The sequence below is a fragment of the Plutella xylostella genome, chromosome 5 (genome assembly GCF_932276165.1).
Source record: "Plutella xylostella chromosome 5, ilPluXylo3.1, whole genome shotgun sequence".
Lineage (NCBI taxonomy): Eukaryota > Metazoa > Arthropoda > Insecta > Lepidoptera > Plutellidae > Plutella > Plutella xylostella.
The window spans coordinates 10807828-10823271 of NC_063985.1; the positions used below are offsets into that span (position 1 = coordinate 10807828).

General features: G+C 37.5%; 1 protein-coding gene across 11 annotated transcripts in view; it reads left to right on the forward strand.

The window, feature by feature from the left end:
• LOC105387428 (low-density lipoprotein receptor) overlaps window positions 1-15444 on the forward strand; it is a 187210-nt gene that overhangs the window by 152444 nt on the left and 19322 nt on the right. For 5 of the 11 annotated variants that reach the window (XM_038113151.2, XM_038113144.2, XM_038113147.2 and 2 more), the window contains exons 3-4: window positions 8364-8486; window positions 14648-14776. In XM_038113151.2, the coding sequence (XP_037969079.2) occupies window positions 8364-8486; window positions 14648-14776 (252 nt within the window). Of the gene's footprint in view, window positions 1-8363; window positions 8487-13311; window positions 13435-14647; window positions 14777-15444 lie in introns of all 11 variants that reach the window. The other 6 variants (XR_005254238.2, XM_038113145.2, XM_038113148.2 and 3 more) reach the window with 2 other exon arrangements.

The following is a 15444-nucleotide window of genomic DNA, read 5'->3' on the forward strand; positions in this document are numbered from 1 at the left end:
GCTATAAGTTGTATCGAAAGTAACTGTGTCTGTCTGTCTATCTGTCTGTTACTCTTTCACGCCAAAACTACTGAACGGATTTGAATGAAATTTGGTAATACATATATGGTCTAGACCTTGAGAAAGAACACAGGCTTTTTATCCCGAAATTCCCACGGGAAATCTTTTTAAGGCGAAGCGAAGCTCGTGGGAACAGCTAGGTAGTTGTCCATAAACCGGACGGTGCGATCTATTCTCTGCATAATTCGATATTCACATAGGTACCTGAAGATAATAGCTTCACTAGGACAGCTTCAATATGACCGAGATATCGCACTAATGGTCTTACGTCTATCTCGCGGCTTTGAATAAATTACGAAATACTAATAACATTTCACTGTTTTATATTTTATGAAAATACAAAGTTAAGCAAGAATATATTTACGAGTATTTTACAACTGCTATAATAACATTGTTTAAAAGAGGGACATACCTACTAGTGATGTAAAGAATATTCGCATTCGCATTCGCATTCGCGAATATTCGCACATTTTTGGATATTCGCATTCGCATTCGCATTCGCAAAATTTTGTGCGAATGTTTTGCGAATATCAGTAGGTACTTATTTAAAAAAATATTTTAAAATAATGGTAGGTTAACCAAATCAAAATCCATTCGTCTATAACCTTTTGGTACAAGTTACCCTCTTAATCTCATTACCAGTCTTACTTTATCATTTGGTATTTATTTATTTATTTTTTTGCACAATGAAACTTTAGAAATAGTTAATACAAGGTGGGCCAAAAGTAATCACCCTATTGGAAGTTTCTCTCATTTGTACAAATGGCCGCCAATTTCAAGTTTGTTTTGATATTTTTTGTGGACTTGACAAATGCAGAATACAAATTCAGAAGACATGGTGTGATATACTCATTCCTCACTCCCCAAGATCGCGGAATAATTGTGTATACTTATTCAGTTTTCGGGACGCCTTTTTTTTGTTTTAAAATTTTGTTAAATCGCGTTAGTTTTTCAAAATCGCCCGTTTGAGACGGTTTTTGAGGGTTTTTTTGAAGACCCGTGTTTATGTGAATAAGCCCGTCCCAACTAACATCGTAGCGTTAAAAAAACTCTCATATAACTTGTATAATGGTTCCATTCGAAAATTAAAGTGTTAAGACATAGCTGTATAAGAGTGTAGGAGAGTGCTCTAACTCACTTATAACCACGAAAGAGGCCCACGATTTTGAGAGTAAAGGCTTTAGAAAGTCTGTAAAACGGTGTCATTGAAGTGTTTAAGTTATAGAAAGCCTGTAGTACGGTGTCATTGAAGTGCTAAAGTTACTATAGAAGAGTGTTTAATCACTCTCAGCTAGAACTTTTACCGGTATAGTTGTAGTTGTATAATGGTTATTTGACACCCTGACTCTTATTTGTTTGGTAAAAAAGGGTTAAGTGAGTATGTTACCGTTTTTCGAATACACTTTTACCATACAAGTTGTATGTGTTTGAAAATAATAGTGTCAACAGCAATCATACGCGACAGTATTAAAGTGACAGTATTGATTAATACTAAATAACAATAACTATAATATATTAACTTGACTTAACATGTTTTGTGAATTGAAAATAATATGCCATTGTAATTTTACTGTAATGTATACCATATTTCCCACCTCAATTTTAATGCGCTCCGAATTTATTAAGGATTTCAAATGAAACATAAGTAAATATAAAATAGACGACTCAATTTTGTATTTTTTTGTATCCTTGCTGTATGTCCATTAGTTTCATAAATCGATTGGCATGACTGGAATGACAAAATTCACATAAATAGGTAAGTATTTTAAAGCAAAATATTGTTTATCCCAGCAATTTATAGGTTAGGTCGCCAATGCAAATGGCGAATTTACATTTAAGACATATAGACTCACCTAAGTCAACTATTACACTTTTTGAAATAGAACACCCTTAGCCAAGGGTATTATGCAGTCTTAGTCGATCCGCACAGTCTTGCTTAACACCGTTACTTTTACAGTCTACTTGTCTAACGCAATAAGCGTAAGTTAAGTTAACCTTAAAGATTAAAACTGCATTGTTGAGTTTTCCAACACTGTAAGAATCTTGTCTTACTGCACTCTTGACAAAATCTCTTTTATAACCAATTCCTGCAGCCTAAATTCAATATGACACCTAAAGATTTATATGAGTATTAAAGGAAAGCACTTAACAACCATAAGTGTTAACAGGTGTCAGTGAGCACTCTTGTATAGCTTTAGGTTCTAGAAACAGTTTAAACCTATAACATCTTAATTATAATTGCTTTGACTAATACCATTTTAACACTTAAACCTGCTGTTAACACTAATTTCATTTTTTAACTCATCTTTATCGCTTTATGTTAGAACTGAGATAATTATAACACAGTTATACAGGTTAAAGTTTTAAAAATAGCTGTAACTGAGGGTAAAATGTTTGTTGGGGTGTCTCTGGAAGCCGTTAAGGTGAGTGCGAGAATCTCTCGCCCGAAGTTCTCGCTGGAGTGATGAGAAATGCCATACAAGGAGCCCGTATGGCAATCATGGCCCGTATGGTAAAGGTTGAAATAAACATAATCAAAAAACAGAATCCAAATTTTTCATTAAAAAAAATGAGAGCCAAACAACATCGGATGACTTCTATTGGTCCACCTTGTAGTTTCATAAGACCTAAACATACAAACACGTGCAAAGAAATAGTTCCACTTAAAAAATACAGACACCAAATAGCCCCTATTTTTTAACCATTTAATAGAAAATTTTAATAAAGTATTAACGTTTTTAGTTGTTAATATTCTGATTCGTCGTTAAATGAATTTAAAAATTGCAGAAGTCGCCAATAAGTATTTTTTTGCGTTTAGGAGTAATTTGGTGTTTTTTAATGGATCTTTTTTTTGCCCGTGAGTGTAAATAAACAAACAAAAAGCGGCATATTTTGACAGTATAGTGTGAGAGCAAGACAGCCATACATTTAAATGTTTCGTGTAAATCGTCCTCTGAAACTGCACACAGTCACAATGTGTCGTAACTGTTACGAGAATAAATAAAGTTTTTTTTTTTTTAATGTGTCTAGTATTTTTTAGTCTGATTCGGAATGCGCCTAGACCGGAACGTACCTCGTTCAGTACGAGACTGCCACCAAATAATGCCAAATTTGAACACAAACTGAATATTCGCATTCGCATTCGCATTCGCGAATGTCAATTTCAGATATTCGCATTCGCATTCGCATTCTCGAATGTCCAAAAACACACATTCGTTACATCACTAATACCTACTGTACCTTGCAAATGTTAAGAATCTACATTATAACCAATATTATAATGTGGATTCCTACATATAGCGAACCGCCTATAGAAATTCGCCTGAATACCAAAATATGTATTAAAGTAATATATTTTTTTAGATATCATCCACCTACGTATCAAAGTATTAATACAACACTCAACGTCAAATGCGAATAGCCCACGCCTCTTTTGATATCCACATTATGCTGTGTACGTCAGTCATTACCGATATGCATCGATACCTGGATATTGGCACTGGGGTCACTCTATATGACGAAAAACCAAGTTCCAGAGCATTGCTGCATGAGTCACGACTCTATCTCGTTAGCTCTATTCTATTCTATTCTATTCTCTGTGGGGGTGTAAGTACCTGCACCTGGCTCTCTCGAATGGAACCTTTGTGCATATCCCCAAGGTCTAAACTGCCTTCCTAAGCTTGGACCATTTCCACACCACGCTGGTCCACTGCGGGTTGGTGGGTTCACATATCTAGATGTGCTAGATCTAGATATGCAGGTTTCCTCACGATGTTTTCCTTCACCGTAAGAGCGATGGTATACATTGTACTTAAGTTAAAAGAACTCATTGGTACATGTCAGCGCCGGGATTGAACCCGCATCTCTGGCGTGAGAAGCGGGCGCTTACCCGACTGAGCTACCACCGCTCTTAGCTCTCGTTCGTTCTTTTTTCGTCAGTATAGAGTGACCCCCCTGGATATCGGCCACACACAACCGGCCGTGTTGTCTGATCGGGAATGCCGGCTAAGCTCATTGCAGTAATGGGGCCATTCTCCACGGATTAATTAACCAAACTCCCTGCTTTGTGATTCCGCCATATTGTATTGCCAACGTTCAGATTGTAAAGGCTATTGTTGTAAACGAAATTCGGACAAAAGCACGAGAGAATTAACAATTTCGTCGTAAAGGGTTGTTGTTGACCGTCAATAAAACAGTGGAAATGTAGCTCTTATGACGCACTCATTAAGGAAGGTACACAGTTTAAAGGTTAACTTTTGCCAGATCCCTTCACTGTACAAAACATAATAAGGGTGTTGATGTGGACCATATAGTGGGTCGCGCTGAATTTACAGAATTTAATTGGTTTGAGAAATTTCAATTAAAAGCAAACATGATTATGCAAACCTTTTGATGAAACGAAGGAATACATAAAAACATAAACAAGATGATAAATCAACGGTAAATAAAAACAACAAACTACTGAGTAAGTAATTGAATATTTCAGGAAAGACTTTCAATAACTTCAATAACATAGAGTAGAGTGAATCCTAGAATTTTCCTACTCATCAAAAAGAAATCTACATTCACGGAGCAACCTAAGGTAATAGTGCATCTAGCGGCTGAGCTAACAGAAACTAAGGGGTGTTCAAAATGAACTTTAAACCTAGACACGAGCTCGGGCTGAGAAGGGGGTGTCCACATTAAAATTCCGCTGTGAAAGTGGCAATAAGGCGGCTGTTACATGACCAACATTTCAGCGAGCAAATGGTGGGAACACCCTGTGAATACTGAGGATCAACCCGACACTATTAGGCGGTGTGCGCACATACCACTGGAGGACAAATGGTTCGCAATTTTTCAAAATTGTGTAAACAATGGACTAAGTACGGAGCTTTACTGTTAATGTATAAGACACAGGGCAGGAAGAATTTTCGTACAAATAAGGAGGCCTATACCCAACAGTGGGCGTTAGAAGGCTGTTGATTCTGATGATGATAAGGCAAACCTAGCGTGTGACGCTCTTCAACCCGCTGGATTGACGGCATGGATTGCCAGTTGTGGGTGGATGAGGGATGAGGCCTTTACCGTGAAGATGGCTAATGATCTACATTCAACAATCTGATCGATTATTGATTTTTTTAAAGCTGCGCGTTGATACGTACCTATACTATAATCATTATGTTACTTTAAATGTGCAAGTTTCACAATTCACAGTGTTGTACTGTGTGCGTCTATCAGCGGGGGCGGGTCCCGGTATTCCGTTTAAACAGCGCATTTGTGCTAATAGCGTAGTTCGGATCAGGTGTGCTTGCGGTGCGGACACAAACTTGCACGAGACATTACTGGAATTGTGTCGTTTCACCTGCAACTGAAAACTTCAGGTTCTTTGTGCTTGTTCTACGAGTACAGGACACAGAGAAAAGTAAAAAAACGTTTTAAAGAAGACATTGATAATGTCTAGTAACTTTAATGTTACTTCAGCGATTAAAAATTGCATCAAAAATATATAAATGTATAAAATTATGCAAATAAATGTAAAACTTCTTGTTTACAATATACAACACAGTACATTTCCTGTTAAAACATCGTTTCCTGAGTTTTTTCCAATCACTTCAGACAGAAACGGAAAATTAATATTTAATTTTACATAACAACTTCCTATATAAGCTGTAATTTTGTTGGTACACAAAAAATCCATTAATTTTGTCGGTGCGCTGACTGTTTACTTGGCAAAAACGTGGCGATGATGTTACATAAAAGCTCTTGAGTACATGGGGGTAGTTAAAAGGAAAATGTGTACAAAGTTATTGGATATCGTATACACTCTCTATGAAGCAAGTAAGTATAAAAATACTTAAATAACATAACTGAAAGTTACCGTAGTAACTATGTTTCTGTATTTTTGTAACATATTTTATATTGCGCGTTTCGTAGCCTCAGAAAATGATATAAAACTATACAACCAATGCATTCAAAATTGTGAAAATACCGAAAACGTTTTCACATCAAAACGAAACCAAAGCCTTACTACTACCGCTTATCCTAAAATTCGTATCTCAGCGAAATTCTCATCTGAAAACCTTAATGGTAAAAAGAATGTTCGCGGGCGAAAGCTAGTCGCGGTGTATTATTGTTTAAAAGCCCCAGTAAGCGTGTTTACCTAACATCCATCACACACACAAACACACACACATACACAAACACACACACGGGCACATCAACCCTTGCCTCAGGCTGCTCTCGGTTTTTGTCTTGCCGCTGCCATTTTAGAGAATCAATTAAACTTCCACCGAGCTGTCACTTGCAAAGTGCCGTCTCGCCCGTTTTTTATCTTGGATTTTCGACAGAGATGAATAATATTCCATCGGAGATCCGTTCATTACGCGGAGAAGCGAACGAATAATTTTTCATTTCATTTTCGGCGGGCAATCTTGTAAATCAAGTTTTCATTTCTGTCGAATAGCCTCGCAGTGAGGCCGCAGGGTGTAATTACTAGACGAAGAAGTGGTAATTGCTTTTATTCGAGCTTTTCGTTCTACAGAGTTATGAATAGCGTTTTGTCTTTTGTTCTTTTGTGTGCATTTTGGGTGTTTTTATTAAATTACTAACTTTTCTTGGTATACTTGTACTCTCTTTGAGCATTTGGTACTATCACCTTTTTTCTCTAAAGTCTGCCGTGATCATCACAAATTTATCAATTTAATGGTTTTCTGCCAACTAACAGCTTTTTAAAGAAAGGACTTGTACAGAGTAAGGGGCAGAGAAACCTGACCCCCCTCAGAAACATTGTTACTATGATAGGGGGGTCAGGTTTCTCTGCACCTGACCGTACCTATATCTACTGGAATATTGTTTAACCTATTTATAGTTTTGTCGTAGGTTAAAATAATATTCTTCTATGCGGACTTTCAATTGGATTTCATAATATTTATGCTCCAAGTAAAGATATCATCTATTTCCAAGATATGTTTGTTTGGCCTAATTTGCGAATAACATTGATGTTTTCCCTAATCCTGACGTAACTTTATTATGGCTACAAACCCACGTCACCGCTATCATAATTATATTATTGAAGTTATCTCTAGAAGTTATTTGAATGACCTAGCCTAGACTAGAAAACGAATTGACCAATATAATTATTTGTATTTTACCTTACACCAACCTCCACGGGCATCTCTTATCTCTGTTAATTCCAATCCTACCATGTCCTTTTATTCATAATAATCCAGCTATCTAATTATGTTGCTAATAACTTCTATTAGTAAAAAAATATATACCTACAATGTAAAAATATATATATAAGTACGTACTAATAAAGAAAAATAGATAAAGTACTTAGCTAGTAATAAATTCATTTCTGCGATTTTACTTGGAATCTCCAATAAGTATATTTTTATAGATGGAATACAAGATGAGTTCGTATTTACATAAAATGGGATGAAAATAGGAAGACACTCGTAAACCTAATATTCCCTTTACCAAGAAAAGTACAGAAAAAGCCGTATATTGTGTATTATAAATTATACGTAGGTAGATAATAATATAGTTCTCGCTACATTGCAAAGAATCTTGCATTGCATACTCAAATATTATATAAGAAATAAAATATTATAATTAGCGTGTTTTACTTTATATTCTGTACAATAAATAAAAATGATAAATATAGGTAAAGCTCTATCCAGCAAATGTTTAACTACTTCTATTCAGGTCATTTAACATCAGCCATCACGTTTTAATCATAGTCATGACAATGTTTGACCTCTGAGTTTTCTTTACATAGTTCGGCATGAACTAGGTACCTACCTATAGTAGGTCCACTAAAAATGGAACTGGTTGCTCTGACATCAGGTTCCTTGGCCAATCCACACAAGACACTTTTTAGTTTCCTTGGAGTGGTTGGATGGAATTTGGCGATACCGCGCGACGCCATTGGTGCGCGCTATGCCGCTCGGCCTCTATTCGTCTATTGCGGCAAGAACTTATACTAAATCCTCGCTTATGATTCGTTAATACATTATGCAACATGGCGGCCATTTTGTTTCTTCATAAGATAGACATAGATTGAAAACTATTTATTGGTACACCAAAAGGAATAATAAAATTAACCAGTTGTAACTTAATTGCTTGCAAGCTTGCTTGTGTTGGGGTCCACCAACCCTCACTGGCCAGCGTGGTGAACTAGGCCTAAAACCCTTCTTTCATTGGAAGGAGTCCCGTGTCCCAGCAGTGGGGACGTGATGGGTCGTGATGATGCCTTATGACCGCCATTGTGTATCTTCTTTAAATCCTGTAACTAATGGCTATTGTCTGGTTTGTTACAGAAAGCCGCACGTGTACCGCCTCCGAGTTCCGGTGCAAGACCGGTCGCTGCATCCCGGCCACGTGGCGCTGCGACAATGAGAAAGACTGCTCTGATGGCTCCGACGAGGAGCCCGGCACTTGCAGTATGTAGCTTGAATGTTTTACCTGAAATTATATGAAAATAGATTATTTATTGTAATGGGTACACGAAAGAAATCTTCCCAAGTGAATGTAACTTTAAGTGACTGAGTCGCTGCCCAGAGTACACCAAAAGTATAAAAGGTACAGTAACTGGAGACTCACTCTCTAAATTGACCCACCGTATTCTGCGAATTATCAATATCACCGAATTTAATACGTTTACTTATAGACACTTAGACAGGGCATCTCAAATACGATTTAGGTACAGAGTAGCTTAATAAATCCCATACAGTACCAGTACTTAGGTACATAGTAACTAGGAAACTAGGTAGTTTTCTATGTAGGTACATGTATAGTTATTTCGCCTCGCGAACAACGTTGAAATGAATAAAAAATACAAACGGTGCTATTTTAGCAATTTCGCCCTCGGTCAAATCGGATAAAGGTTGACGCGCGAATCGCGGGAAAAATATACCTACCAGCGCCATTTTGTACAGATTCTGTTTTTATAACAAGCCGGCTGGACGTGTATGACCTGGGGACAGTTCGTAGTTGCATATTGCATCCCTTTTTAACCCCCGACGGAAAATGAGGGGTGTTACAAGTTTAACTTGTGTTTGTATCTATCTCTGGTAGAGTAGCTCCCAACCAAACGGCTAAACCGATTTTCGTTTTGTTTCTTTTCATTTTCGTTCTACAATATTTTAAACTGCAGTTTACAAACAGGAACAAAGTTTAGTTTTCAAAAGGCGATGTGAACAGCAGAGTTTAATGTCTGCATTTTGGAACATACTTCGCCCTTGTTCCCTAAAAGTATAATCTAACAATTTATGGGCCAAGTTAGGTGAGCACGCGCCGTCCGAAGGGAGATCTCTAGCGAGGATTAAAATCTTAATTACAACAGGAACTTTTTGAATTAATTTCATAATCTTCACCCTTTTATCTTTTTATATAAAAAAGTTGCATTTGAGATACTGAAACGATCGTTTGCAGCATGTGTTACGCTGAGCTGAGTTATGTTTTCAGTGAAATATTTTTAAAATATAAAGCGCAGGCTTTTGTCTTCTATATTTTGTTCACGTGTATACAACTTTTGAAACTCCCTTACACCTCTGTATATACTGTATACTATGTATATTAATCAATCGCAATAAACAATGTGTGCTTTTAAACTCGATAGCTAGATAACAACTGCCGTAACTCTGTACGCAACTCCTACCAAGGACCTCCGATAGAGTAGCTAGTACGTACAAGTACCTACCAACATTTTCAAATTTGAACTCATAATAAAAAAAGAAACTGATAGCGCTAGCGAACAATTTGTTTATTGGCTCGCAAAAGTGCTACCGCCTAACAAAAGCCGCGGGCGCGAACCTCACGGGAAAGCTCCATATATTCTAGCGAACTCAACCGGTAAATTATTCTCGCACCGAGAATACCGAGATAAGACGTGCCGTCGTCGAAGCCATTTTTTTTTTCTTCCCCCGGATTTGCCTAAAAAGTAACCTAGAAGCTTATAGAATTTATCAGCAAAGTGCGAGAGCGGTCGTGCGCAAAATCATTTTTCTTCATAGTTCCTTCACGGCTTATTTTCGTGTAAATTTCATTTTGGTGAAGCGTGGAGTGTGGAGCTGTAAATGAACTCCGTTATAAAATACCTATCTTTTAGAGAGGTGGTAGCTCAGTATCAAGAGATGCGGATTCGAATCCCGGCGCTGTCATGTATCAATGAGTTCTTTTAACTTAGGTACAATGTATACCATCGCTCTTACGGTGATGGAAACCCGATAAATAGCCGGGAAAAGTGCATTTGGTTCCGATTGTCACCCACTTTGAGCTGTACATTAATACTCACGTATATATAATAGGTCGCGAGCCGTATCGCCTTTTTTTAATGATTACAATGCACTTTGGGTACACATCTAAAATCTAGATGTGCAGGTTTCCTCACGATGTTTTCCTTCACCGTTACCCTCGATAGAATCACGAAGTATTTTAATTTTAATGATGTTGATGACACAGTGTTTTATCAACTCCATAACATAATAAAAAGCTCTAATTATGCAGCATCCGGCACACCCGTGTTTCGCTCGTGTAGTTTCAGGCTTTATGTTGTAAAATATTTGTGCCCAATTCCCGGCCCAGCAAAAGGGATTAAATTATGCAATGGCTTTTGTTGAATTTACATGTAAATTGGAACGACTTTGTGACTCATTTGTAACTTTCTACTGAAAAAAGGGTTAGAAAGAAGTTCGCTAACCTCGGGCCGTCAAAAGAGTTTTAATTCGTTGTTTCTCCGCAGACAACCAGTTTCCTCTTGTACAATGTAAATGAGAGTAGCGGTGAAGCCTAAAATATATTGCAAAGTTTGGGTTCCCATCACTTTGATTACATGTATGTATGTATGTAAAGCTACTTGAAAAATCATGAGTGTTATGGTAGTATAATAACAAAACACGCATCAACAAAGTTAAAATTAAACACGAAAATATTAATTTTATGTGGGTAGAGCATAAATTGACATGGAGTATATATACACAATATACCGGACACTCACGCTTAAAATAGCCACGTTATGGGGTAGGTTTTTCACCGGAGCAAAATCGAGATGAAATTAATTTAATGATTTCCTAGAAATTAAAACCGTGCCATACATACCAGAGATATTTAGTATTTCACTGATATCCACACTGCAAATGTAGGTTTGTAATTATTTCCTAAAATAACATTACATCACATTCTCAAAAAAAAAACTGTATAATATCTTATGTATCAAGTTTACTTTTAAAACATACAACAAAGCAATATCACCGTTCAGTTAACAATACTTACGGAACTCTAAAACGCTTCAGTAGCTTTGTACGGCTTATACGAAGGGCTCGTTCGTAACCGCCCTTACTTTGTTCGTAACATTATAGCTACGTTCAACTAATGGAGAAATATTTTTGTACCTTAGACACTTAAAGTACCTAGTAACTTTATTTTGCTTTCATTAGATTGCTGGAAGTCTCTATACGTACTTACATGGGCAATGCATTTTAATTCCGTTTAGTCGATCGACTTTATTTTGTACGAGTTTTACTGTGGACCAGCAGTGCCATGAAGAGTATTATTTTATTACTTTGTACCGTCCGTATTTCTTGCGTCATAAGAGCAAATATCCTCTAAAGTATTACTCTCAGGGTGGTTTCTATGCGCAGGTATCTCTCAGAGGAGCACATAAAAATGGTTGCCTGTAAGCTCTACTTTCAGGCAGTTTCAGCGAAAAACGCGCTAGCTGTTCGTGTTTACAAATGTTTGAACATTTCACAGTTCTCGAGCGAGCTTTTGGTAAACATTTTGGACACAAAAGCTATAGTGGAGCTTACAAAAGCTAAGGCAGAGCTTTGTCACTCAAGTTTAACTGTCGCGCGGCAAATTATATTAAATGCAGTCATAAAGTATTTACTAAACATATAATTACAGCAACGATGTATTTTTTAATTTATATTATTTAAATATCAAAAATGTGTTTTTATAAATAAGTAATAAATACATATTCTCGAGACATTGATAAATTCAATTCATAAATCTAATTATATTTCAGGTAAAGAGGAGCATAAAAAGCTCTTTTAGTAATAGTATTATATTAAGATAATAGAATTTCTAAAATCGTTCATAATAGGCTGGTATACAGGGTCGTATAAAACTCTGGTCCTTAACTGGCATCTTTGGGGTGCACCGACCGCCAAGCTGAAGTGGAACTGGCACAGTTCACATCAGCCGTATGCAATACACCCAGACAGATGGGCGAAGATCGCCACTGATCGGGTTCCACTAGACGGCTTTCGGCGTAGGGCAGGCCAAGGAGGAGATGGCGGGAAAATCTCTAATTTTTTGATGGGGTAGTCAAAGGTGGTAGGAATACAGAATCGGAAAGTGTAAGACCAAAACAGCTACATAGCTAGACACTAATATAGACAACATAAACTAACAGGATTCAAAGAATGCACCCCAGGGAAAAGTATTTTAAGTAGTGAAAACACAAAACTACAAAGAGTTTTGTGTTTTCACTCAATTTATTTAAAAGCCAACCCTCGCCGATTTATATTTGATAATTTCATACTTGTCTTGTTTATCAAATTATAATAGGTACTTAAGATCATATAAATTGCCTCATCAATACCAATCATTTCTAGCAATTTTATTATCCTTACTACATTATGGTACACACATAAATAAAGAAAACTTTCAGGAGCTTTATTGGACTCATAAATTTGTTCAAGAAATTGGCTCAACCCACCTACCTACCCTTCCACAACTTTGCTCAAGCAATAAATTTATTAGAGAAATCGCTAACGTTACAAACTACTTGAGAGGCAGAAGGCAGAATAGATCCCTATGATTAATTCCACGAAATTTGTCAATTAATTTCGACAAGGACCCATCGCTCGTGATACCTACCGAGGTGGAGTCTAGTGAAGGACCTTGTTAAGTTTGTCTTTGCGTAGGTATTTATTTATAAACGATATGCGCGATTCTTAATTAATCCCACAATCGAATGATTTGATACCACAAATATTATTCGAGTACAAAAACAACAGTCCGCTAGTTGGCTAATTCGAATGAAACCGCTAGTTTTATTAATTCAGTTTGCCATACCAAATTGAGCATTTTATTAAATTGTAAAATAATTCTGGAAATGGATATGAAAATGAAATAAATTGTTTAAAAAATATGCAAAGCAACACATCTATAATACATATATTTACATATCTTTGCATGCGGACTTCAAGAAATAAGTACATAGGTACCCGAATACTACGATTCACACTCGCGAATCTTTAGCTCCGCAGCGCGTGACGTGTCCGGAGCACAAGTTCGTGTGTGCCACCGGCCACTGCATCCCGGCGTCGTGGCATTGCGACGACGCGCCCGACTGCGCTGACGGCTCCGACGAACACAACTGTGGTAAGGGCATGCTGCTGAAACCCTCATTACACCTAGAGCGTCCATAGGCCAGCAGTATCCTCGGCCGATCCTCGACCAATGAACGGCTAGCAATTGAGCGAGTCCTCGGCCAATCCTCGACGAATGAATGGATATCAATTGAGCGAGTGCACGGCCGAGGATACTGTCTCGCCGCTCTACTCGGAAGGTGTAACAAGGGTGAGGGCATCGGTCGGGAAAGCATGTCCACAACTAAGCATGAGGATATACTCATGGATTTCACAGGCTGCTAGGATGCTGAGGGGCAAGTCATCACGGATTCCAGATTGTCTTTGATCACATTGTCTTTTAAGAATACTTTATTATATATTTGGGGCATGTAATTTGTAATGGTCGCATGATAAATTTAGGGCTGCGAATTCTATTCGTATTAGTGAGGTACTTATTCCTGCTTGTTGACAAAGTTTACGGGTCGGTCAGGCGTTCAAATTTAATTGCGACGAAAGATGTAAAGTAGATGCTCGATAAGAATGAATTAAATCTTTCCGGACAAACATTCGCTGCCTTTGGAGTAGCGCAAAAAATAAATTAAGTATCTTTTTATGTACTTCGCGAGGCATACGGAAATGAAGTTAAGAAAAGAAGAAAAAGAGGCAGTAATACTTTTGCTAGCAGATTTAGTCAGGTTTGAGCGTCACAAGAAAAACAATTTCTGAATACGAACGGAGTTTCTTAAAAAATGTAGGAGAATTTTAACGAGTCGTTTGCACGGCTGGCTGTGAACGCTGGAGAACCCCTTAACGTAGTTTCTTTAGGAAATCCATAATGGCGAAACTATCTTGCAAACTTTTCGCTTCCTACATTTTTACCAAAAAATGAGCAAAACGAGCTTATAACCAAAACTTGTGCGGTATCTCGGAAATTTGTTGCAATAGCTGCTTTAGAAGCAAATTCTTATAGGAGGTTCGTTAAACTACTCTACTACATTATTGCTTGTAGTACTCTACTGGCATCAAATTTAATGTAACGGGTGCTAGAAAAAAATATTGTCACCTACGAGTCATTGTCACGTATATCTATAAGTAATTAAGTATTTATCTTCCAGCTATGTACCAGCTATATAACTTCTACAGTCGGTAATAAATATGTCTGCGTCGCCAGCAATTCCTCCAATGAATCTAAAAAATCTGGCGACACAAACACATACTAGCATGAGCATGCCTTGGGTTAACAGAAGTGGAGAGTTGCGGCCCTGAGGAGTTCACGTGCAGGGGAAAGCCGGGCGAGTGCGTCCCGCTGACCTGGATGTGTGACGACAACCCCGACTGTTCCGACGGATCTGATGAGAAAGCATGCAGTAAGGGTATTTTCATCCTCATCCTCATTTGCCTTGTCTGTGTAAGGTAAGCGTCTATTTATCAGCATCGTATGTGCACGGACCAAACGGATTGTCATAAACGTATGGAGAAACGCGGCGCGGCGTCGGCAATGCCGATGAAGACGCACTTGTATATAGAATACTGAATTCGATACGTCCGTTGCATACGATGCCGAAAAGTGGGCGCTTACCTCCATTCTCAAGTTCGCAGAGCGGGTCACCGCTTCTATGCTCTGTGAACCGTTTTTAAGGTGATCACAAAGGCTAACTAGGTATTAGGAGGACCTATCAGCTTTGAGAATTTGTTTACAAACATAAGTAAATAATTATATATTTTTATTCGCATCTTGAATTAGCCTTCGTTTTCGCCTTAATTTACTCATTAGTTTTTCATTACATTTATCATCTGTAATGTAATTAGTTGGTTTATTAATTCCGTATTCGTTCATTATTCATCTACCTAAGGTTAATTAATAAATGTGTAAGGAGGAAAAACTTATAATTGGCTGACATCAAAAGCTTTGCCTTGATCAAACTTTATTGAATAATTTATTAGACGTAAGAAAGAAACATTCCCCTTCCCACGCCACTCCTAATCACATAGAATGCAAATTTGTACAAACCCTTTTATATCCGAAAGAAACTTCGTGCAT